Source organism: Falco rusticolus, chromosome 6 (genome assembly GCF_015220075.1).
Source record: "Falco rusticolus isolate bFalRus1 chromosome 6, bFalRus1.pri, whole genome shotgun sequence".
NCBI classification, from domain to species: Eukaryota; Metazoa; Chordata; class Aves; order Falconiformes; family Falconidae; genus Falco; species Falco rusticolus.
In genome coordinates this window covers 86,215,820-86,238,797 of record NC_051192.1, presented here as the reverse complement: position 1 = coordinate 86,238,797, position 22,978 = coordinate 86,215,820, and the positions used below count along the sequence as shown (strand labels likewise).

The following is a 22,978-nucleotide window of genomic DNA, read 5'->3' as shown; positions in this document are numbered from 1 at the left end:
GATCATCTTCGTGGCCCTCCTCTGGACTCACTCCAACAGGTCCATGTCCTTCTTACGTTGGGAGCTCCACAGCTGGATGCAGATGGGAGTCTCATGAGACCAAAGTAGAGGGGGAGAATGACCTCCTTCAACCTGCTGGTCATGCTTCTTCTTATGCAGCTCAAGATACCGCTGACTTTCTGGGCTGCAAACACACATTGCTGGACCATGTTGAGCTTCTTGTCAATCAACATGCCCAAGTCTTTCTCCTCAGAGCTGCTCTCAGTCCATTCTCCACCCAGCCTGTATTTGTGCTGGGGATTGCCCTGGCCCATGTGCAGGACCTTGCATCTGGCCTCGTAGAACTTTATGAGGTTTGCACAGTGCCACCTCTCAAGCCTGTCAAGGTTGCTCTGGTTCCTTCCCCCCAGCATGCTGACTGCACCACACAGCTTGGTGTCGCTGGTAAACTCGCTGAGGGTGCACACAGACCTAGTGTCCATGTCGCCGACAAATATTAAGCAGTGCCGGTCCCGATACTGAGCCCTGAGGAATGCCGCTCATCTCCAGTCTCCATGTGGTTGTGACAACATGTCTGCATTTCATCAGCAGGTGCAGACTGGGGCTTTGTGGGTTTTCCCAGTTTTGGGGAATACCTGGGAGAAGGGAAACTGAGTACTAATAGGGTAAGAATTTCCTTGACCTCCAGAGATTCCTTATGATACATAAGCAACTGAAAGGGAGCAAGAGGGGCTCATGTCATTGGAGCGAAAAATCTTACCAAAGTCTCTGAGCTCCCAAGAGATGTGACAGTGCTGATTGATTGGAATTTCTCTGCAAGAAAATTTTCTTGCAAGCACCCTTCAGCTTGGACAGACACCATAAGGACATGAATAGGAGCAAGCAAATGTTTGCTGGCATTTTTTTTAATCATGAAGTGCACAGCTATGTGTCTGAATATGACATGCAGGTGTTTGTAAGCATCTAGTAGTCATCTAAAAGTGCTGAGTTAGCCATGTTTCAGCTTTATTGCTGAGGGCATGTCACTTAAATTGGAATTGGTGGTGCTGAGGAGTCTGGTCCTGCTCTACAGGGCTTGCTTCAGGGTGGCTGTACCCAGTACAGCTGCTGACGGATGGCGTGGGTGCAGCAGGCTGGAGCCGTGCGTGAGGAAGGGGAACAGCGTCGCCATCAGCATGCTTTGCTGTAATTCGGTGAGACTGGCTTATCAAAGCCCTAGTAAAGTCTGTATCAGGGCCAGTCACAGTAACTTGCTTGTCTCGTGGGCTTTGCAATTACCCTTTCACTACCAAAGCTGAGTTGGTGCTTCTTTCTCCTCCAGCAGCAGCAAACATAAGGCTGTGTTCAAAAGCCCTGAAGGTGCGTGGGAGCCTGTGCGTGCTGCTGCAGGTACAGAAGCAGGGTGGATGACAGCTTGCAAAAGTGCTCTGCTTTCTCACAACAGCATTTCTGCTGCCTTGTTAGGCTTATTACAGTGCATTCAGGGCTTGGATGTAGTCTTGAGGAAGATGCTACTGTAGCTAAATACATGCATGCAGCAGGCCCTGCTGTGCACGGCGCTGTGCAAATATGGGTCTGGATCTACAAAGGGATGGTGGTGCCTCTTGAATACCATCCAGGTGCTAATCAGGTTCAAAATCTAGGTGCTAAAAGTCTTTGCAAACCTTCATGGAAGCCACTATGGCCCTCAGAAAATTCATTTCTGCAGGGCAAGTCCCAGACACGTCTGCAGAGCTGCTACTTCCTTCGCCGTGGCCTGGCCCACTGACCGTGCCCAGGCTGGAGATATGCTCTAGATAGTGACATCGGCGTAAGCCCTGTGAGACCCACTGCCACACACTGAGAGCTCGAGATAACAGTGGATCCACCTGGCCCGCTCCTCAGCAGTCCCTGCTGACCTGCCTCAGTGGGTCGTGCACGTCTCTGTGGGCACTTACCCCCTCGGTGCACCGGAGAAGGGAAAAAGGTGAGAGGACACACTGTGGGGAACTTGAGTAACCTGAGGACCTTCTGGTCACCAACGAGCAGCAGTCCACAGTGAAATTTTGATACAGGGATTCTAGTAATAGAGGAGTGTGCATTTATTATTGGAGTTTTTCTGCTTATTTACTCTTTGTGACTTCTCTGGTTGATAATTTAAAAACTGCTGTGGAAAACTAGTAATATCATCATGAGTCATAGGAATCAAAATGGTGATGGGCTCTTGAGAGCCATGTAGCTTGTCATGTTGATAAGAAATGAGAAACCTCCAAGGAAGAGCTGCTCACTGCTTGCAGTTTCCTCTTCTCAGTCCCTTGTTCTTGGAGCTAAATTTGTTCATAAAGGCCTAAAGTTTATGATGGGATGGCTCAATTTTTAAAAACATATGCAGATGTTTCATCCACTCTGCTGGGCAGAGTGTCAACATTGCAGTGCATGCCCAGGAGGAGATAATTCAGTGTTTCAAAAGGGGATTCACGTGGTTATTCACTGGCTCTTTTACTAGCCCCCTCATGAAGGGTCATGGACAGAAAAGTATAACATAAGTTCAGAAATATTTTTCATGCCACCTTATAGCTCTAATTAAATGCAGAAGAACAGGTATTTACATATCTAAATCTCATTTTCCTACAGGCCCTGCAATTCCTGTTGGGGTGGATGTGCAAGTTGAAAGCTTGGACAGTATTTCTGAGGTTGACATGGTATGTAATCCTCTCTTAAGTGTCAATTATTTCTAATCATAAAAAGTCCCTCCCAGTTGAAACTTGTGGGTTTCAAATTATTGGTCAGATGAAAGCAGTGGCAGCATTTGACAAACTCAGAGGCTCGCATTCAGAACTAAAGACTTGATAATACCTGGTGATCAAAGACTTGTCTCTGTATCTTCAGATAAAGATTAGAAGCATGAAGGAAAAAGGGACCTTAGTGAATAATCAGTACTACGAAGGACCTATCACAGCCAAAATTATGAACATCTGTGTATGATGGTTTGAAGGTATATGGCAAAGTTCACATAAGCCACGCTTGCTGCAAGAGTTTTCTTCCTTAGGGAGCCATTGCATCCATTTGTTTCAAATGCATGATTCTGGGAGGAGCATTAGAAAATTAAGTTGGCAACTTAAATGAAGAGTTTCTCCTGCATCTTAAATGAGGAGTTTCTCCTGCATCTTTGTCACTGGGAGTAACCTCACTGAGGTGAATGAGGGGGAACTGCCAGGGGGAGCCTGAACTGACTCTGCCAAAGTGGAATTTGGTGTGGGGGAATAGTCTTTCAGTCACTGATGACACTGTTCAGGAAATTTGCACCAAGTTCAATTGTGATTCAGTATCTCAATTTTTTTATTAATTAAAAAAGAGGAAGAAATGCATGCAGTTGTTAACCCTCAACAGGTTTCAAAGTGTTCCCAGCAAAAGAAGTGTTTACATCTATTTTCCTGGTTTTTGTGGGGATTTTGAGGGTTTGTTGTTGAGGTTTTTTTACTATAGGGAATGGGGTAAAAACACTGGAAAGAGAAGTGGAAAGGGGAGCATAAAGGAGAAGAGGAAACTTCTTAGTTCCTTCCTCCTTCCGCCTTTTCATTCCTGTTCTTGGGCACCTTCTCTGGTCTGGACAAAACATGAAGACTTAAAGGCAGAGCTTTAGGTTGATTGGTTTTTACTGTGGTGCAGTTACACCTTCATTAAAACCAGGGAGCTTGCCTGCCTGCATATTGAAAGAAAGGGTTTGGGGGGATGCATGCAGTGGCAGCGTAGCGTGTGGGAAGGAGCTGTTTGTGCGGGAAACGGCTGTTGCAAGGAGGCTTGGGGCTCTGATACATCAAGATAATGTCAGTTCCCTCCCTTTGCTGTTGATAGCTCCACAATCCTATTTTCCTAGCATAGGGTAAATACTTTCCACAGCAGCTGCTGTCTTGTATTTGGGGTGGAAAAAAGGTCTCCCAGGTCAGTCTAAGTTACGCTGCTGTGTTTTTTCCAGCAGTCTATCCCAGCATGGGTGTTTGCGGAGAGGGGAGGGGGCAGTAAGCTGTCTGCAAGGCCAGGGGGCCTGGGCTGGCTGTGCCTGAAGCAGGGTGCCTTCCTCGGCTCTCCGTTGCGGGCAGGGCAGAGCTGCAGGCAGGGCTTGCTGCTAACCAGTCTGAAGGGTTACTGGCCCTAGAAATCAGGGACCCTCGGCTGGGTAGCCTTTACTTATCATTGCTTGAGCGGGTACCCAGCGCTCCGAAGAAGCACCAGACTGCATCGTCACCAGCTGGAGCCCACCGTACCTGCAAGACAGCTTGTGTCAATGACAGCAGCCAGGGGCTGTTTAAAGCACACGTGGTTTTAAAACTGGTCCAGTCAGCATGGATGGGCTGCTGCTGCGTGCGCTGGCAGGGCATGCTCTTGAGTATGCCTGGAGCGTGGCATAGACGTGAAATGTGCTGCCAAATGTGAGGCACTTGTGTGTGCTCGTTTGCTGTGTCTCTGGCAGGTGCTAGCATTCTCTGTTTGTTGCAACACTTGTTTCTCAAGGGATTTTCCTGCCCCTGAGTGCTGAAATAAACCACTTTTCTCTCCTTGTAACTAGCATGTGTGCTGGTCAGAAAGGAACAAGCTGTCAGTGATTGCAAACTGCCTTGTTTGACTCACGCCACCAGAAAACATCCATAAGTTAGATTTTATACTTAGAAGCTGTGACCAGCTGCCACTTTGGTTTCATATTTGCAGCACTTTGTGCCCTGTGTGCTGGCCATTGGAAGCCTCTTTGGAGAGAGAAGGGGGCTGAAGGCGAGAGAAGAGAGGGTTGCTGCCCGATGGGACAGGGCAGAGGGTGGCCTGGAAAGCGGTGTGGCCTTTCTTGTGCTGTCCCTGCAGGCAGTGCCTCCCCTTCCTCTGTGGTGGGCTCTATCGTCGTGCTGAGGGTGCCTGGCTGATGCCACATCAGCCCCCGTTTCCCTGTGCTCCGATGATGGAGCTGCCCAGAGGCATTCTGCAGCCTCAGGCTGCCTGGCCCTCCTCTCCCAAGGCCCCGTGTCCCTTTGTCTCATGTCATGGCCTGGGGCAGCCCCCAGGCCATGAGGTGGGCACTGGTGACCCTGAACAGCCAGGCTCTTTTTTACCCCTTTTTTGACTTCTGGTGTAACTGGCACTGACTCCTAAGTAATCACCAGTTATGCCTCTTCCTTGGTTTCCTTTTTCCCAGCACTGGTCAAGCTGATGAACTTGATGGCCAGCCCTGAGGCTGGCTCCTCCAGCCAGGTTGCAGCCTAAGCCATGCCGGTAGCAGCAGGCGCTGGAAGTGTTTCTTTGGGACTGTAGCCATAAGGGGAAAGTGGCCAGCGGCCAGTAGGGAACGGGAGCTGGCAGCATCCCTGGGGGGAGCAGGGACGAAGGCTGGGACCAGTCTGCAAAGGTGGGTACCTGCAGGTGGGTGAGCAGAACTGTCCCTCTGGCAGGTCTCTGCCATGGTCAGGGAGGGAGGTGTCCAGCCAGCAAGGCAAGGGCTGGCACCAACAACTTCTTCGACAAACTCGTGAAAAACTTCATGGTAATGTGTGGCTGCTGCCAGGCAGCCCTTAGAAACAGAGAGTCAGATTAACCAATGGTTTGTCATCAGCAGAGCAAGATGTGGTGGTGGCGGCGGCTTTAGAAAGCAGTTGCCATGTGGTTAGGAGGAGGTCTTGGCCTGTGTTGCTGCCTGCCCGGGCTTAGCAGCTGCGGCTCCCGTAACCGCTCACTTAATTGGGAATATAAAGAAAACAAGTGTATTTGATCTCTCAACACGAGAGAATAGGTTCAGCTCTGAAAGCAGCAGCTGCCAGGTTGGGATCAACAAACAGATGTTTTCCTTTGTGTGACTGAAGCTCCTGCCCCCTCAACGAGCTTAAAGAGAGCTTTATTTAAACACTGGTATGGTAGGAAAAACAGTTCCCTCATTTGGTTGCTGTCTGCAACAATTTAGTTCTTTTGGGGATACATTGCTTAGTGTTTAGACTAACCATTAAGCTAATTTTGAAAGTTTTTCCTCTTGAACATGCTGCTGATACCATAGTTCTTCAAGATCATCTTGCCAGGATTGAAGAACCGTTTCTGTGGGGTGGTGCTTCTCTTGGGGCATATGTATATCCTTTTGGGACTGAACATTACCAGGTGCTGTAATACATGGATTGGTTGTTTATGATTTGTCTTGGCTGAAATTATTTTGTCAGGAAAATCTATTCACACAGAGCATTGGTCCAGGAAAGAAGCAAGACTTGAGAGGGGAGGGATTTCATGTACCTGGTAGGAGTGAGTTTTCTTTCTAGTGTTTCCTAGATGTAGTGGGCAACACTGACAGACCTCTCTTTTGTTCTCTCCCATTTTTGTGAAGGATTTCACTATGACACTGTACTTAAGGCACTACTGGAAGGATGAGCGTCTCTCATTTCCCAGCACCACCAACAAGAGCATGACCTTTGATGGCAGGCTGGTGAAGAAGATCTGGGTCCCCGATGTCTTCTTTGTGCATTCCAAAAGGTCCTTTATTCACGATACCACCACAGACAACATCATGTTGCGAGTGTTCCCTGATGGTCACGTCCTCTACAGCATGAGGTAACAGTGCAGTCCCACTGCTCCTGAGCATCCCCTGGGGCTTTGCTGTCAGTTTTGCTCCTGACATGTCTTTGGTGATGCCAGGACTGCTACTGCCAACCCTGTTACTCCCACTGCTGATGCAGAGCCCTGTTTCCAGCATGTCCAGTAGAAAATGCTTCACAGGAAGCTGCAAGAAACCATGCTGTGGGCAGTAACAGGATAATCTCCTCCCAAGGGGAGCATTTGCCCCAACTCTTTGCATTCAGAGAAGGGCTTAGTCGAGCAGGAATGTTCATCTCAGGGTCAGTGTGTGATTAAACTGGAAGCTGCTGACATACCAGATGGTGACCTCTATAATTATCCTATTTTGCTTCCTGTTTGTCTAGAAAAACTTGGTTATTTTTTTTTGTTGTTGTTGTTGTTGGCATTTGTGTGTTGATGTAAAGGTTTAAGTTTATTGAAGCTGAAATAGCAGTATTAAAGACATCCTATAGTCCCTGGTTTTCTAGCAGATTTGTCAGCTGGAAGAATCCTGAGGCATGTCTGTCATGACCTGAAGGGTTACCCAGCCTGTGGGTGTATGCAGACCGTGACCGTGCGTTTCCAGTTTTCTGTAATACACAAGGACATGGAGGCTTAATCCTCTAAACTTCTCTACCTTATTACAGATTACTGAAAATACCACAAAATCACCACTAGCAAGTAAAATACCACAAAATCACCACTAGCAAGTGTATCTATGATTAACAAAGTGAGTATCTATCTATCTATCTATCTCAGGCTATTGAAAATTACTATAGGCGATCAATAATATAGTATCAATCATATATAATATCAAACATATATAATCACATATATAAAACATATATATAACAACAGCCAATAACAGCAATAACTAATTAGGTATATACTGTTACAGGTTACTACAAACTTAGCATTAGTGGAGCAACTCATCAACAGTATAATAACAGGTATACTTGTGGTAGATTGCTTGTATGATGTATAATACTGGTATCAAGTGATACCATCATCAAGTGAATGAAATCGCCCCATGGGTGGGAGGACAAACAAAAACAACCCCAAAACTGGGCCCAGAGGAGGACTGATGAGACAATAGATTCTCACTTCTGGTCTGCTCTGTGTCACAGAGTCTGCAGCTAGCCAGGTGGCCCCCAGGGAGAGGTCCGAGAGCTGGCAGAAAGTTCATGCAGTGAATTCAGCCTGTTTAGGAATGGAAAAGTATGTGCAGTATGGCACAGTCTCGGAGAGAAAGGTTTTATTTTGGATAAAAATTGTGCCCTCATATCACAGAGCCATCACACTACCGCTTTGGGCAGCCAGTAGGTGCTGTTGATCTCTATTTTTGATATGTGTCGGCCAGTAGATGTTGATGTTTTCTGTTCTTTCAGATCAATTTTTATTTTCCAGGTTTTCCACCTTTTCAGACAACAAATTGCCTTTACAATCTCTTTTTTTGCACTTACCAGTGGTATCTCAGGATGCCTCCAATTTCTAGGTACCCTGTCTGCACTTCACAGAGCCTGGCCGTGCTTCTCAAGGATGTGTCTGGTTCCTAGGCTGGCAGCCCTTGCTCTGTCAATATTTTTCAGCAGACATTTTATTTTACTCAGTGATTTCCCCCTTCTAACCAGGCCACCTTTATGGCTGCTCACTTCAACATCCCAGCAGATGTCCTTCAGAAGAATGCAAAAAGAGATGCAGAGAAAAATATGCCGCCAGAGGAGAAAAGGTTGAGAGCCCAGGCAAAAGGATATTTCCCCAGGACAGAAAATGTGCTCTCAGTGTACAGTGACCTTTGAATGTTCTGTAGCCAAGGAATTCTGTTCTGGGATCTTTCTGGAACTTATTTACTTCAGCTATGGTAAAATAATTATCAAAAGCTATGAAAGGTTTTCTATAAAGTTTGATTCAGGAGGCTTTCTCTTTGAAGAATGAGCATAGTGGGTGATATTATCCCAGTAGGACAATATGCCACCAAACCAGGGGGCTCTAAAGTTCACTGGTTTCATAGTCCAAATATAGTTCTACTGAATTTATTTATAAAAAGAACAACAAAATTGGACAAATTATTAAATTAAGATAACGTGTGTGTCTGTGTAAGAAAGAGAGTATGCACTATATTGCCACTTTGTTTTGCCTGGTCTTAATGATGAAAATCCCACCTTAACCAAACACTTGGGAACACTTTCCCTGTTCTGAACCCATTTAATGAATCCGTTTATTGCATGAAAGGTCTGATTACCCACACCTTAACTAAGCACCTGAAGACGCTGTATATTTTATTAGAACTGGATGGGGATGAAGGTGCTATGTAGCATGAGAGACAAGAAGGAGAAAGAAAAATGAAGAAGGAAGTTAGTTGTAAGCTTGGGTCAGCACTGAGGGGAGAGGGGCAGGAGGCAGCGTAGGGACCTTCTTGGCAGATGTTGATCAGTGTAACTGAATATCAGTTTCCATTGCTCACACCCCGCAGTTCTCATGTGCTGAAGCCAGCAACACACCATTTGTTAGCAGTGCTCAATAACCAAAATCAAGGAACGACTATTTTTAATGGCAAACACTGGCTCTATTTAGAACTGCTCATTTGCCCACATGCAGAGTATTTACTTCCAAAATTTTCTGTGAGCTGTGGAGGAAGTGATGTGACTTGCTAATGTTACTCACAAGAGGATGTGAGTTAACTGCAGCTGACCACACAAGAGTTAAATGGATAATTTGATACGTAAAACCCAAGGAGGACAAGAACCTGCATGGTATTAGGGCCTGGTGGTGTTTAGGACACTCAGAACGTGATTCGGCTGACCAAGCATGGGTGTCCAGTGGTGTCAGAAATGCTCTTAGGCGTCTTGAGATGTCTGCATGGGGTTGGTGCTGGGCTGAGGGATGTTTCATTTCTTATCTGGGCCCTGGGATTTCAAGGACACCTGAACAATGTGCTTAAATTGAGCAATATCTTATTGATGAGCTGAGTTTTCTGTGCTGTCCCTGACTAATGAATTGATAATGACCACAGGCTGTGCCACAGTTCAGGTGACCCCAAGGAGAGAAAATAGCACATTGTAGTGAGACTGGGTTATACAATGCTTAAATGCTACACACAGCTAGGCGAGGTCATTGCTACAGTACACCTTCTGGAGTATATCCCCAAAAAACTTCTTTAAGTTTTGCTCATATGGCAAAATTTTTCTCTAGTTTTATAGTCAAAATGAACAGTGTGTGCTTTTCAGGGGTGATGAGTGCACAGGTCAGCACAGGATTTGGATCACGATCCCCTGAACAGAAGAAAAGTCCTTTATCAACATCTGCAATGAGTCTAGAAAACGGTCATGGGCGACATAAGTTGGCCTCTGAAACAACGACTCACAGCTGATTTGCCTCTACTAAATCAGGGCTCTGCTGCAATCTGTCCCAAGAGAAAGTTCACTGACCCACTGGAAAACTTGTTATGTAATGTTGTGCACAACTGGACTGATTTAAGAACTGGAGCTGTCATTGCTGCAGCTCTTTAGCTAAGACAAACTTAACACGGGCAAACTGCACTTGTTGAAAAACAGCTGCACCCATTCTACACGCCCTGCCCCAGAAACAAACACCCCCCAGATCAAAAGAATTTGATCGATGACTGAAAGAAACTGGTTTTGCCTAAATACATACATATACTGGAGGAATTCTGTGGCTTGCAATAAGGATGGTTGCATTCCTCAGGGTTCAGTCATTCTTGGAGTGACTATGGAGGGCACTGAGCAATGCGGAAAATGAGGAAACCTTAATCAAACTGGACATAAAGGAACCTTTGAATGTAAATGGTGAAGTTATTTTATGTTGTTGCCTTGTAGGGAAACAGTTGGATATAAACCACAGTGGCAATATCCATACTGACATTAGTGTTACTGTGATGTCCAAGATGGTGCTTTAATTCCTTGATATAGATACTGAAATTACAGCTTCCTTTGGAGCTGTATGTCTCTGTGTATAATGCATCTCACTCGGGGAACTGGTAGGCATCTTCCTGGGGATTTTATGCTAATATTATGCATATTTGCTGGCTTTAAAGCTACAGAATGATTTATCTGTGACAATGTTCTCCTCTTCATTGCTCCTCATAGAAAAAAACCTTTCTCATTTTTGACTTCTAGGATCACAGTGACAGCAATGTGCAACATGGACTTCAGCCGCTTCCCCCTGGACTCTCAGACATGTTCTCTGGAGCTGGAAAGCTGTACGTTGTATCTGTCTTTCTCCGCAACACACGCTCCGTGGCTGGCTGCCACAAAATAGACCGGACACCTTTCAGAGCAGCCTGTTATAGAGCCTGAAAAAGTAGTTCATCAGAGTTACTGAAAGTCTTTCTACTGACTTAGCATGCTGTATATCTAGCCCTTATGCTGCAAGACAAGGGAAATTGCAAGGAAAGCATCCCTGTATGAATTTTAGTAGATGGCACTTTCAAAAAAACCACGAACAGAAATGTTCAACATACACTGGTTCTCAGCAGCTTGCTGATGAGAAAACTGGGGAAGTTTTGCGCTGTTCATTGCTTCTGACAGGAATGTGGTACTTTCAAGTGTCACGATAAAAAGTTGATTGTAGTGATCATTGATTTTCTCTAAACTTCATCATCAGTGTGGTTTATGTATGGTATAACCATGATCCGGCAAACACTGTGACCTGGGCTCAGCTTCTTAGGGACGTTGTTCTGCAGAAATAGTTAAGTGAACAGTAAGATTTTCATAATTGTCCTGTAATCTTTCTCTGGGGTTTGGCAAGGCTAACATCTAGTTGTTTTGAGGTTCTCCCAGCTATTTAACTGAAAATTTCCTTTACAAACAACAGAATCACAGAATCACAGGATAATTTATATTAGTCTGGAGGTCAGCTGCTCCAAGACCCTGCTTAGAGCAGGGAGAGCTTTATAGTGTGTTTCTCAGGGCTGTGTCCAGTTGGGTTTTGAACATCTCCAAGCTAATGGAGGCTCTACAACTTTTCTGTGCAACCTGTTCAAACGTTTGACAGCCCTCATCCTGAAAAGTTTCCTTTTACCTGCTTTGAAAAAATCCTTCATTGCAACTTGAACCCTTGCCTCTTGTCCTTTCACTCTGCATCTTAGAGAAGAGTCTGAGAAAAGCCTGCCACCGTCTTCTCTACGACCCTGAGCAGGGCAGCAGTTGGGCCCCACCACAGAATGCTCTTCCGCCAGCTGAGCAAACCCAGCTCCCCCAGCCTCTGGCCTTATGCCATGTGCTCTAGCCCCCTGACCATCTTGATGACCCTTTTTTCATTCCCTATTCCTACTACTTAGTACGTTAACTAATTTTTTAAGTTTTTCATTACAGCTATCACATATTTCTAGACTTTTGCTTCATATCACACCTGTCACCTTGCTTTTATCATTCTAAGAAAATCTGAGGTGTTTCCTCCTTCCTCTATGTTCAGGTGTTTTACCCATGACTATTTCCTGAGTTATTCTTATCAGATAGCAATACCTTGTCTATTATTTTTGATATGCGATGCTCAGAAAAGTAGCATTCTAGCTGTCATTTCATCAATGTGGAGTAAAAAAGAGGATGTGTGCCCCTGAATTAAGAGGACCTGGATTTTTTGTTGTTCTTCTTCTTGTTGTCATGGTATATCACATGGCGAGATCTCTTTTACTCACTGGTGTTAACAAACTTGTTTGTGACATTACTTCATGATGAAGATGCTTTGGTGTTGGTTAATTTTGACTGGTTCTATTAACTTTTGTTTCCCCTCTAAGCTAAAGTCACATCACATTGTGTTTCTTCTTTCCCTAAGATGCTTACACTGATGAAGATCTGATGCTGTATTGGAAAAATGGGAATGAATCTCTGAAAACCGATGAAAAGATTTCTTTATCTCAGTTTTTGATACAAAAATTCCACACTACATCGAGACTGGCTTTCTACAGTAGCACAGGTATTGGCCTTTTCTGATTTAATGCTATTGCTAAACCTAATGCTGTATTAACTACTTGTGAGAGAGCTCTTGGGATTATATGTCACCGGAATGTAGTCTCCACGGTTTGGACAATACATGTTTTGAAAGATGAGTTTCTCTTTTCACTACCCTTTAGAAATAAAAGATCAAAAGAAAGATCTACCATCCAGGCTGTTCTCACTGATTCTGGCTTTCCTTCTCTAAGGTTGGTACAATCGCCTCTACATAAACTTCACTTTACGCCGACACATCTTCTTCTTCTTGCTCCAAACCTACTTCCCCGCCACCCTCATGGTCATGTTGTCCTGGGTGTCCTTCTGGATCGATCGCCGAGCAGTTCCTGCCAGAGTCTCTTTGGGTGAGAACAACTGCAAAAAGCCATGAATGTGTGAAAATCTTTGAATGTCGAAGTTTTGGCAGGAAAGGGAACTGTTCATTTTGATGGTTAAAAATATTGGGCAAACAATTTTTTTTTTTTTAATCTGATGATTAATATAATGTAAAAAATTGCAGTTTGCCTTAAGTCCTTATCACTAAGGAATCTTCCTGATCTATACTTAGCTCAGGACAGAAAGAGATGTGGTTTTTAAAATAAAATTGGACAGAGAAGAGAGGTTTCAGTATCTATGATTCAATGATCAAGATTTTTCCCTGTTGTCCCAGTCCTGCAGTTCTGAGACACGTGTTGCCATGGTGAGGGTAGTTTACAGTTTAGGCACCTACAGGGATTAAAGGCTTCTGTTTAATTTTAACGAGCAGGATGCTGCCGTGTCCCCAGCTGCAACAGTAGGTGTCCCAGTCCAGGTACATGTCCTCCTCAACCATCCAGCATCAGTGCTGTGGCTGGTGGTTTTCTCCAGGCTGCCTGGAGGGCATCAGTGTGGCACATCCTGACAAAGTTGGGAAAGGAAGGCAGCAAGAGGTCTAGTCTTACAAGCATCTGCAGTAATGTGCCCCTGGGGACACTCAGGGCATCTCTGTAACATCAGGCCTCAGGCAACAGCAGGGCAGTGAAGGGAACATGGCTTTCCTCTGACACTTGCAGCGCTGAGGATGAGAGGCCACCAGCCCCAAGGTGAGGCAGAGGTTGGGTTTCTCCTCTCCCAGGGGGCATCGCACTGAGGGTCCAATGATTCTGGGCTAGGGACGTCTCTCATTTGAAGGAGTGGGAAAGCAAAGAAGGAATGGCTTCGAAAATCCTGTGCACACTGATCTGCCTCTTCGGACATCTAAAACCCATCAGGAGGAGCTTTGTCTATGTCAGGGCTCTCTTTCAGCAGAGCAGAAAAAAAGCTGATTTGTTTATCACTCCATGCAGAGGTTAGAGGAAGGCAAAAACGTAATGGGAAAAATCTCTGAATGTTAATATGTAAGGCTTCCAATACTGAAAGCATGAAACCAGTATTTTAGCCCACAGCTCTGACTCAGAGGGATAGGCATTGCAACAAACACATGAGAAGAGGCAGCTGAGAGTCTGCTCTACTGAAAGAAATGTATTCAGTGGATATTATTTAAAAAAGAATTCGATCCCAATGAAAAGTGAACAACAGTAGCTGTGTTTACAGTGGTGACTGTTTTGAAATGGCTGAAGTAGCCACGAATGCGTTTTGGCTTTGTATTCTCTGTTTAAGTGGCTTTGGGAACTTGTAAATATTCTTTTCTACATGATGATCAAAACTCTATACTATGTTGCAGGATGTTATCTATCTCTGTCTATATATATACACACACATACACATATGTGTGTGTGTGTATATATATACACATAATCACATACATATATATGTATATAAACATAAATACATACATATATGCTTATAAACACATGCACATGCACACATCTATATATATAAAATACAATGGTTGTTATTCAAAACTTTTTGATTCCCGCACTTGAACTTACAGACAAATATTCCTACAGGTAAAAACACAATGCTTTTTTTTCACATGGTTTCATGCAAAACATTTTATCATTATAACACGTTCCTTTTAGGATCAACAATTCAGATAAAATCCTCTTTAGCTGTAACCAAAAGTCAATACTAGGTTGTTTTCTGGCAGTGCCTGTAACACAGATTGGTACAGCTGGGAGACAGGAGTCCTTGTCACCACTGGTTTTAGCAGACCTGACCCTAAGCAGTGTGTTTAAACCCTAGGTGTAAAGGAGCGAGTTACATGCTATTCCTAGAAAAATGATGGCTGCTCCGTTGGTCCTCAATACTAAACCCATCAGGCACACAGAAGTGCAGACAGTGGAACAGTTCTGCATAGGCAGGAGAGATACTTACAACAAATTTATTTCATATCTAACATCTTTTAGAGCACCATGTGGAGCACAATTTCTGTTTTTCTTGAGACAAAAGCCTTATGGACTGTATCAGTCAATAACATTTATTTCTCTTGGTCCTTTTCAGGGATAACCACCCGTGCTAACCATGTCCACGATCATCACTGGGGTGAACGCCTCCATGCCTCGTGTTTCCTATATAAAGCAGTGGACATTTACCTGTGGGTCAGTTTTGTGTTTGTCTTCCTCTCAGTGCTGGAATACGCGGCTGTGAATTACCTGACTACGGTGCAAGAGCGGAAGGAGAGGAAACTGCGGGACAAGGTGAGAAAAACTTTTGTTTATCCATGTGTTCCTTTGTTTCTTACAGCTGATCTGGTCTTCATATTGACTGTTTTGTGTCTATAAATGGGAAAAACACTGGCATCTATGTGTGCATAATTAGATATGTTTAGACCACTCCGCCTCGGGCTGAATTGCTAGCACCAGAAAAACAGGAGTTGGTCTCATGGGTCTTCACAGAAACACCAGAGAAGAGTGTGATCTGAACTGAGGAAGGCTGCAACATGGAACTGTGTGGGGATGAGAAGGGAAAGTATCAAATCTGATACTTCATTGCAGCTGCCACAATTGCTGTATTTTTACACTAAAGGTGTTATTCAGAGCAAATTCATTTCCTCCCACTACAGTCAGCTTTACTCTGGAAACTGGATTCAATGGATGTAATAGTGGAGTTGTTCGCCCTTATCAAACACAAACAGTCAACCAAGTTCATGCTTGAACTTTTTAATGTGCTATGAAAGGTCTTATCCTGCATCCTTGGAGTTTTTTGAGACTTGACCAGATACAGCCCTGAGCAGCCTGGCCCTGATGTGAGCAGGAGATAGGACTGGAGACCTGAGGTCCTTTCCAGCCTGAATTATCTATCCTACATACCTGTGAGCCCTTCTTTGTAATTAAACAAAACACCATTACCTTCTTAACACTAAGGATTGGGACCAAATTTTTTCAGTCCCCATATACCCAGAACATCACTGTATTTTACAGCTTCTTTCTCCCTATTAGGAACTGCCCACTTCAGTACACAGGCAGCACTGGTCACCTACTTGGTCTTCACCTTGCGCTTCTTCCTATGACTTCCTTGAAGTACAGAGTAGACCACCTATCAGCCCAGTACCTTTCCAAGTTGACATGTCATCAAAAATTTAGTTAGATACATTTTAAAAAGTGATTGGAATTAATTCAACAGACTCCTGTGATGAATTTTTACCTCTCTCCAAGGCCTTTTCAACAACAGTGTGATTCTGGAAAACAACTTGAACAGGTCCCGAGTATCTTGGATTTATCTGTGCCCCCATCCTAGTCCCCACCCAGGACTCAGAAATTCTCTGCCACACAAGGTAGAGATGCTCTGTGCAAGCACAGTGAGTCAAGGGTGCCTTACCCTGCAGGTGAGCAGTGCTCAGTGGCCTTTTAGTCAGCCCTGCTCACACTTCCCATGTAGGAAGAAGATGGCTTCTTGACAGTACACGGGAAAGAACAAAAATCATCTTTGCTAGGTTCGACTTGCCTAGAATAAACTTGGTCTGGTTTTTTTGGGGGGTGGGGTGTTGTTTGTTTTTTTGGAAAGCCCCCCCCTCCCCCCCTTGTCTTTAACTGTGTTGGAGGCATGAAATGAACTTGAGAGGGTTTGTTGCTGTTTAGCTAAGTTGTCAGGAATGTTTTCCCCATCCAGTGATGGCGTAGCTTGTTATTTATGCCACAAATCTGCCCTTTATTGAGTCTTGTGCATTGAATTCTGTATTCAGCAAATGCCTTTTTACTGCACAAGGTAAAATATTCTAGGCAGTCTTCAGCATGTGACAATATTAATCCTCAGTGGCGGTAATGGGAACAGAGATAACAAGCAGCATTATTTGAGGGGATTGTGGCAAAATGTAGATGAGTGCTCTTGAAGAAGCAGAAGAGACATTTCTCACTGTAAATGTAGATCTTGTTAGTCAGTGCTGCTCCCCTGTGAAAGACCAAGAAAATCCTAATATGAATATGTTAGGCTGCCTAGAGAAGAGCCCTATGTTATGTCTACATTAAGAAATGAAATGTGCCTGGGACCAAGGCATGGAGTATCTAAACTAAAACCTTAGTTTCTAAAACTTGTACCCATGGAGTGCTCCAGAAAACTCCTGGAGTGATAAGTCTAACAAGTAGAGCAAACGGGCTACAAACTTGTCATGTTTTTCTGCACACAATCTGCTGATTTTGTTATCATTTTGTTATAACTAGAACACAGAAAACAAGTCTTAAGTTGATTTTCAGGTTTTCAGTAAGCAATGTGATCTGTTGGTTAAATAATTTGAAGAAAAGCCTTGAGTGCAGAGTTTTCCAGTGGCATCCTGAATATTACATATTCAGGTATATATAAATTTATTTACATACACATATATTTATATATCTATTCAGGATATATACATTTCTGTGTATATACACTTAATTATTTTAGCTGAACTTATCCTTGCAAACAAGTCCTTGGAAAACCCACACAAGAAAGCTGGTGGAGGAGGGAGCTGGGAGCAAAGTATTTTCGGATAAGGAAAGCAGTCTGTGGGGAATCAGTCAGGAACACCTAGCAGAAAGGAGGTTTTGGAGTCCATTTTCATAGCATACAAATACATAATCCATATTTCTGGAACAGAAAACCTGCAGATTTTAAACAAGAGAAGACAGTATTTGCTATTCAAAATTCTACCTGTATTCATTGGGTTTTTTAGACTTGTGGGATTCCTGGTGGTGCTGCTGAAGTCAATGCAAGATTTGACATTAACTTCAACAGAGCTGAGATTTTACATCAGGCTTTTAGCTGGTCCTCTCCTTGGTTTAAAATCAGATTTACAAAGAAAACATGTGCATCTGTGAAACCAGAACTAACTTGGCCCCTCTTTGTCTATAATGTGTACTAGATAAGCCATTTCCAGAGCTAAAACTGTATCTTGTCCTTGAATATTTATAAACACAAAGACTGCAAAATAAGGAGCCTCAAGACAGCAAGGCTGAACAGTGATCGCTAAGAAAACCTTTTGGTTAGTTTTTATGTCCGCTGAAGCATTTTTCTAATCTTTTCTGAAGCTGCTCGTCCAAGCAGTGTAACCACGCCTCTTCTTTTTGGAACACAAGCATGAAAAAAAAGAAAAAAAAAAAGAGAAACTTACAGTATCTCAACTAAAATCTCAAGCTCCACTGTTTACAAGCTGTCTGTTAATAGAAAGGCATCATTTCTGTTGCTAATGTGTTCTTCCAGCGTTCAGCTATATTTCTTGTTTATGTTCCTAGTTTCCATGTATGTGTGGAATACCTCATTCGAAAACTATGATGCTGGATGGAAATCACAGTGAATCTGATGCCAACAGCCTGGCAGGATATACAAGAAACCAGATGGTCCCAGAGGAAGAAAAACAAGAAAAGATGGTTGTGCACTTAGCTATGAGCAATGAATCTAATTCATCAAGGAAGAGAGGCTTGAAGGGCCATGTGGGCTTGCGCATTATCCAGAACACTCATGCAATTGATAAATACTCAAGATTAATATTTCCAGGCACCTTTATATTTTTTAATTTGATATATTGGTCTGTCTTTAGCTAAGCATGCTGGCTCAGCAGTGACTGAAGCAGAAGACATTTACAAAACTTTCTTTTGTTGGTTCTTTTTTATCCTAACCTGAATGCAAAGCCAGAAAACTGATTATTTTATTGCTTCTTTGGAGGGTAAAGGGCAGGGCACATCCTCCAGTGGGCAACTTCATGCGCAGGCATCATGGAGGTACCTGCTGTTCTGGTTGCTTTCCAACCCACATCCCAGTTCCCACTTCCATTAAGACGCGTCTTTTCTCATACTTGAAAATATGTGCTCACCGTTCACCCAAAAGGTGCTGTATGTTCGCTTGGGGCTAGCCATGCTGGTGGCCCGCCGTGCAATGGACAACCGGAGACAGTGCTCATGTGGGCTGTCAGGGATTAGACTACTGCAGCTTGCAAGGGGAGGTCTGGACAGTGCATCTCCTGTAAGGGAACTGAATGAGGCCTTTCCTTTTCAAAATCTCTGCTTTTGAGAAAATAATTTTATTTATCTTTGACATATGAACTTCATGTTTTGTTCCATTGGTTTATGAAAAAGACCTCCTTTTAGGGTCCAAATTCTGCTTTCTCTGGATAGGACCTTCATCCATACCCTTAGGACAGTCGGCTGGCCAGGGTCAACAGGGCTGGTTACGTGCTGATGGTATGTTTGAGTCGGTGGTCATTTTTTTTCCAGATTAGAAGCAAGGAGTGATGATGAAGCAGAGCAAAGAAGTCCACAGACTCACAGAAGATGGCTCCCAGGGTATATGGGTAATGAAAACAGGGAGGTGTAGACATGTGTTCTCCCTGTAACGAGCACAGCACGTGATATGTGGCACCTGCCCGCCGAGAGGGGAAGCTGACGTGTAGCATGTACGGTCAGCACATGGTGAGTGGGCAGTGTCACGGGGATCATCACTTTCTCTCTCCAGAAGCAGAAAACAGTGTTGGAGGCAGCACTGGTGGCTTTCATGTATTTTCCTCAGCCCTGTGAGGAAACTGAAGCCCACAGAGAAGCTGTATATCCCAATGTGCCTCTCCCAGTCAACATGTTGTTCTTCTGTTCAGCTGCTTTGGATCAAGAGGGAGAGGTGTCTGCCAGAACATCTCTCTGCAGAAGCACAGGCATGTCAGAGATTAGTGAATAATCCTGTGGGCTCCAAGGTCGATGTAAGCTCTTTGAAACTGCTGGAGAGCATTGTAACATGCTTCTGTGCTTGGCATTTCAATTTTTATCCCGTGATATCTCCTTTTCCTTTGCTAACAACACTGGCAGCAAAACCCAAATGTAGAAACATGATAGCAACAAGACAATGATGTACAGGTTTGTGTGCTTCTTATTTTTAGAAAACACGGTGACTTTTTGGCTGTGGTAGAGGTTGTGTTCATCAAAATATTTGTTTACCAAGCTGCAACTCAGCAGGGTGGGCAGAGCCTGAATCACGAAGACCCAAGACTGAGGTTAGAAGCTGACTCAATGATAAGATTGTTATACATCTGTCTGGGGTCGGGCCATGAAGATTCAGATAAATCACAAAAATAAAGAAAAAGCAAACAAAAATACTAATAAAAACATAACTATTTTTTGGTGTGTGAAATTTTCTGCTTACTGTAGCAGTAATTCTTATGTCCTAAATCTCAAGGGATGTAGAAGATGGCAGGGAAGTGTCAACTCCAGGCTGTCAACAATACCCAGGTTTTCCCTTGTGCCTCAGAAATTGCTTCCTGAGTCACCCTGATGGTTGCACTGATTTACCGGAAACAAAAATGATGACAGAAACTAAAATGAACTGTGTTCTCCTTTCATCAGCCACGTTAATAACTGACATGAATGGAGTTCTGTTCTTTCATAGAAGTAAGAACAGTGAAAAAAGCCCTGAAATTACTGGCAAGAAGAGGAGCCATGGAAGGAGAGTATCTGAAAGGAAGGACTGCCCTGCATCCCAGCCTGCCACTTCTTTCCTGAGGCACCAGGTCAGTGCGTTTACCACACATAGCTCTTCTTGGAGCTGAAATCGGGACACTTCTCACATTGACAGATGGAGATCACTACAATAAAGATGCAAAAAATATTAAAGAAATTTCCCACTCATCTTTTGAGAGGTTGAAGCCTGGACGTAAGAGTGTGCATTCTTCAGTTTTGAGTGTAAGACTGGAACCAATGCCACTGCTGGCAGCAGGGCAGCACAGCGAAGGGACCTTTGCTGGGGGAAGGCAGCAGCACTGCACCAGGAAGTCACCAGTGTGGGGAGTGAGAAACTCGGTTCCTGTGCTCCCTGTTTTGCCAGTCTTTCTGCATTACCCATGGCATGTGCCATTTAACCTGTCAGTGCCTCATCTCTCCACCTGGAAAGTGGGGAGCAATGACATTTACCTACCTCAGAGGTGCTGAAGGGCTTAACTTGCTTAGCTAGCATGTGTTTGGGGCACGGTTACGATTTCTGAGAAGGTCACTCAATCCAAAGGTTTTTGTCGTAGTTACCAGTGAGTTCTTCAAACGTGTCCCCTGAATCAGTCCAGCTGGAAGAAAGCGGGTATCTCCCCTGCCTTATAATGATATTAAGCCAGATAACTCCCCCACATTATAATGATATTAAACCAGAGATAAATGTAGCCCAACAGCCAAAAAGTGAGCACGCACTGTCAGCGAATAATGCCTCCTGGCATACAAAAAAGAGACGTCCTAGTGCTTTACTTTGCCATTTGTTTTTATCACACCTCCTGTTCCCTCAGAAGTTACGTGGCAACAAAGACAGAACTTTAGATCCTATCATCTCTGTACTAGCACAGCCTGTAGTCCAAATGTTAGCTAATAAACATATTTTGGAGAGGCTACCTTACTGTTATTTTATATGCATGTCTACATAACTGATAGATTGATGTCTATTTCTACCAGACATAATTGTACAGCCTATAAAACCATCAAGAAGGGTATTTTTCCATTAAAGGAAAAAAACAAATAAATGTTTATTTTAGGCACCACTTACACTTATTCATTAAAAAATTAGATGAAAAATATAGATGCGAATAAAACAAAGACATCTCCTTCAGGAGGTGTATGAATTGTATTTTTCTGCTTATTAAGGGGAAAGCAGCTAGGCCAGAAGCTAGAACAAATATCTAAAGTGTGGTATTGACAATGTATTTTACCTTTCATCTCCCCTGGATTACAAGAGACACCATGAGCACTGACTTCTAGTCTCAAGATTCACTGTTTTGAGAAACAGTGCCTGAAGCTAGGCTCTGAATACTGTTTGATGGATACAACCCAATTCTGTGAAGCACTGAGCATCTGGACAATTAACCTACCAAAGGACAGGATTTTCAGAAGCGTACAAGAGATCTGGGCAAATGAAGCCACTTAATGAATATGCCTTCTCTGAGTAACCTGCTCCAATGGCAAAGAAAGAAAATGTTAGCCTTGCTCATTCTGCATCTGGCTCCATTGTACTTTGACTTACTTCTAACCCAAATCATGTTTTTGAAAGAAAGTAACTCTATATAAATATATGTACACATACATATAATGTCTATGCAGGTAGCATATAACAAACGAAGATGCTGGGTCACGTACCTATGTTAAATAGTGTACATATGTGAAATTGTAATATATCGTATGTAAATCGCCATTTATTATTCCCAGAAAACTTATTATGTTGAACTGAAAAAGGCTCTTATTGCAAGCCAAGGGCCAAGAAATGAGGTATTGGCAAAAATTATAGGTTCTTTCACATTTTCCTTCTGAAAAAGGAAGTGTTGAGGAGTTTGCAAGAAAGACTGATGTTAAACTTGATGTACAGTAAGTACTGTGCTGATTGCTGTAATCAAACCTGGTAATAAAATGATGGATGGAAAGACTGGAAAAAGAGTCCATTTGGTGGCGTGAACTTTAAAATGTGATTTTAATTCTGTTTTGAGATCCCTTATCAGTGAGCTAATGCTCAGGGGTAAAGGATTTGAATAAATACCTCATTTGTAATTGATTTTAAATAAAAAAACATCTCAAAAGGTGGAAGAAATGTAGTGGAAGGCACACAAGTACTTGGAAGTATGCAAAGCTCCTTGGGAAAACCGAGCCGTTAATTACAGCTATAAGCTACAGAGACCTCTTGTGAAAACTGCAGCCCACAACTGAAGAAATTTTAATAATTACTTTACATTTAAGGGCGCATTTTCAAAACCCCAAATGGCAGGTGTATATATCTCTCTATCTCCATTTGACTATAAATGAAAACTTGTCATTTAATTCCTCCTTTGTGCTTTTGAAAAGATTGTCTCCACACTTACCCATGGAAGATAAAGCTGCTCTGAGGTCCTGGCTGCCCAGTCTCAGCCATTATCCCTAATGCAGACAATGGGACTAAAGGGATGCGCACAGGCGAGGCCGATTCCCCACCACTGAATAATGGCTATTGTCTGTCAGGTTTCCACAATGGAGAGATTACAGCAAGGTACTATCTAGCTGAGATGCTGCCCTGCCGAAATCTAAAGAGCAGAAAAATGCATTTAAAAAACAGCAAGACTTTAGCGCTATTAAAATTAAAATGTAATCCTGTCTCACACTAAGCTG

At 43.5% G+C, this 22,978-nt stretch overlaps 1 protein-coding gene across 1 annotated transcript in view; it reads left to right on the top strand.

Annotated features, from left to right (window-relative positions):
• The window catches only part of LOC119150299 (gamma-aminobutyric acid receptor subunit rho-2-like), a 44,809-nt gene extending 22,341 nt beyond the window's left edge, over nt 1-22,468 (top strand). The window contains 9 exon segments of the mRNA XM_037392717.1: nt 2,614-2,681; nt 6,329-6,552; nt 10,692-10,774; nt 12,349-12,489; nt 12,716-12,868; nt 14,925-14,935; nt 14,937-14,994; nt 14,997-15,121; nt 18,125-22,468. Coding sequence (XP_037248614.1) covers nt 2,614-2,681; nt 6,329-6,552; nt 10,692-10,774; nt 12,349-12,489; nt 12,716-12,868; nt 14,925-14,935; nt 14,937-14,994; nt 14,997-15,121; nt 18,125-18,433 — 1,172 coding nt within the window. The 3' untranslated portion in view covers nt 18,434-22,468.
• Nucleotides 22,469-22,978: the final 510 nt, after the last annotated feature.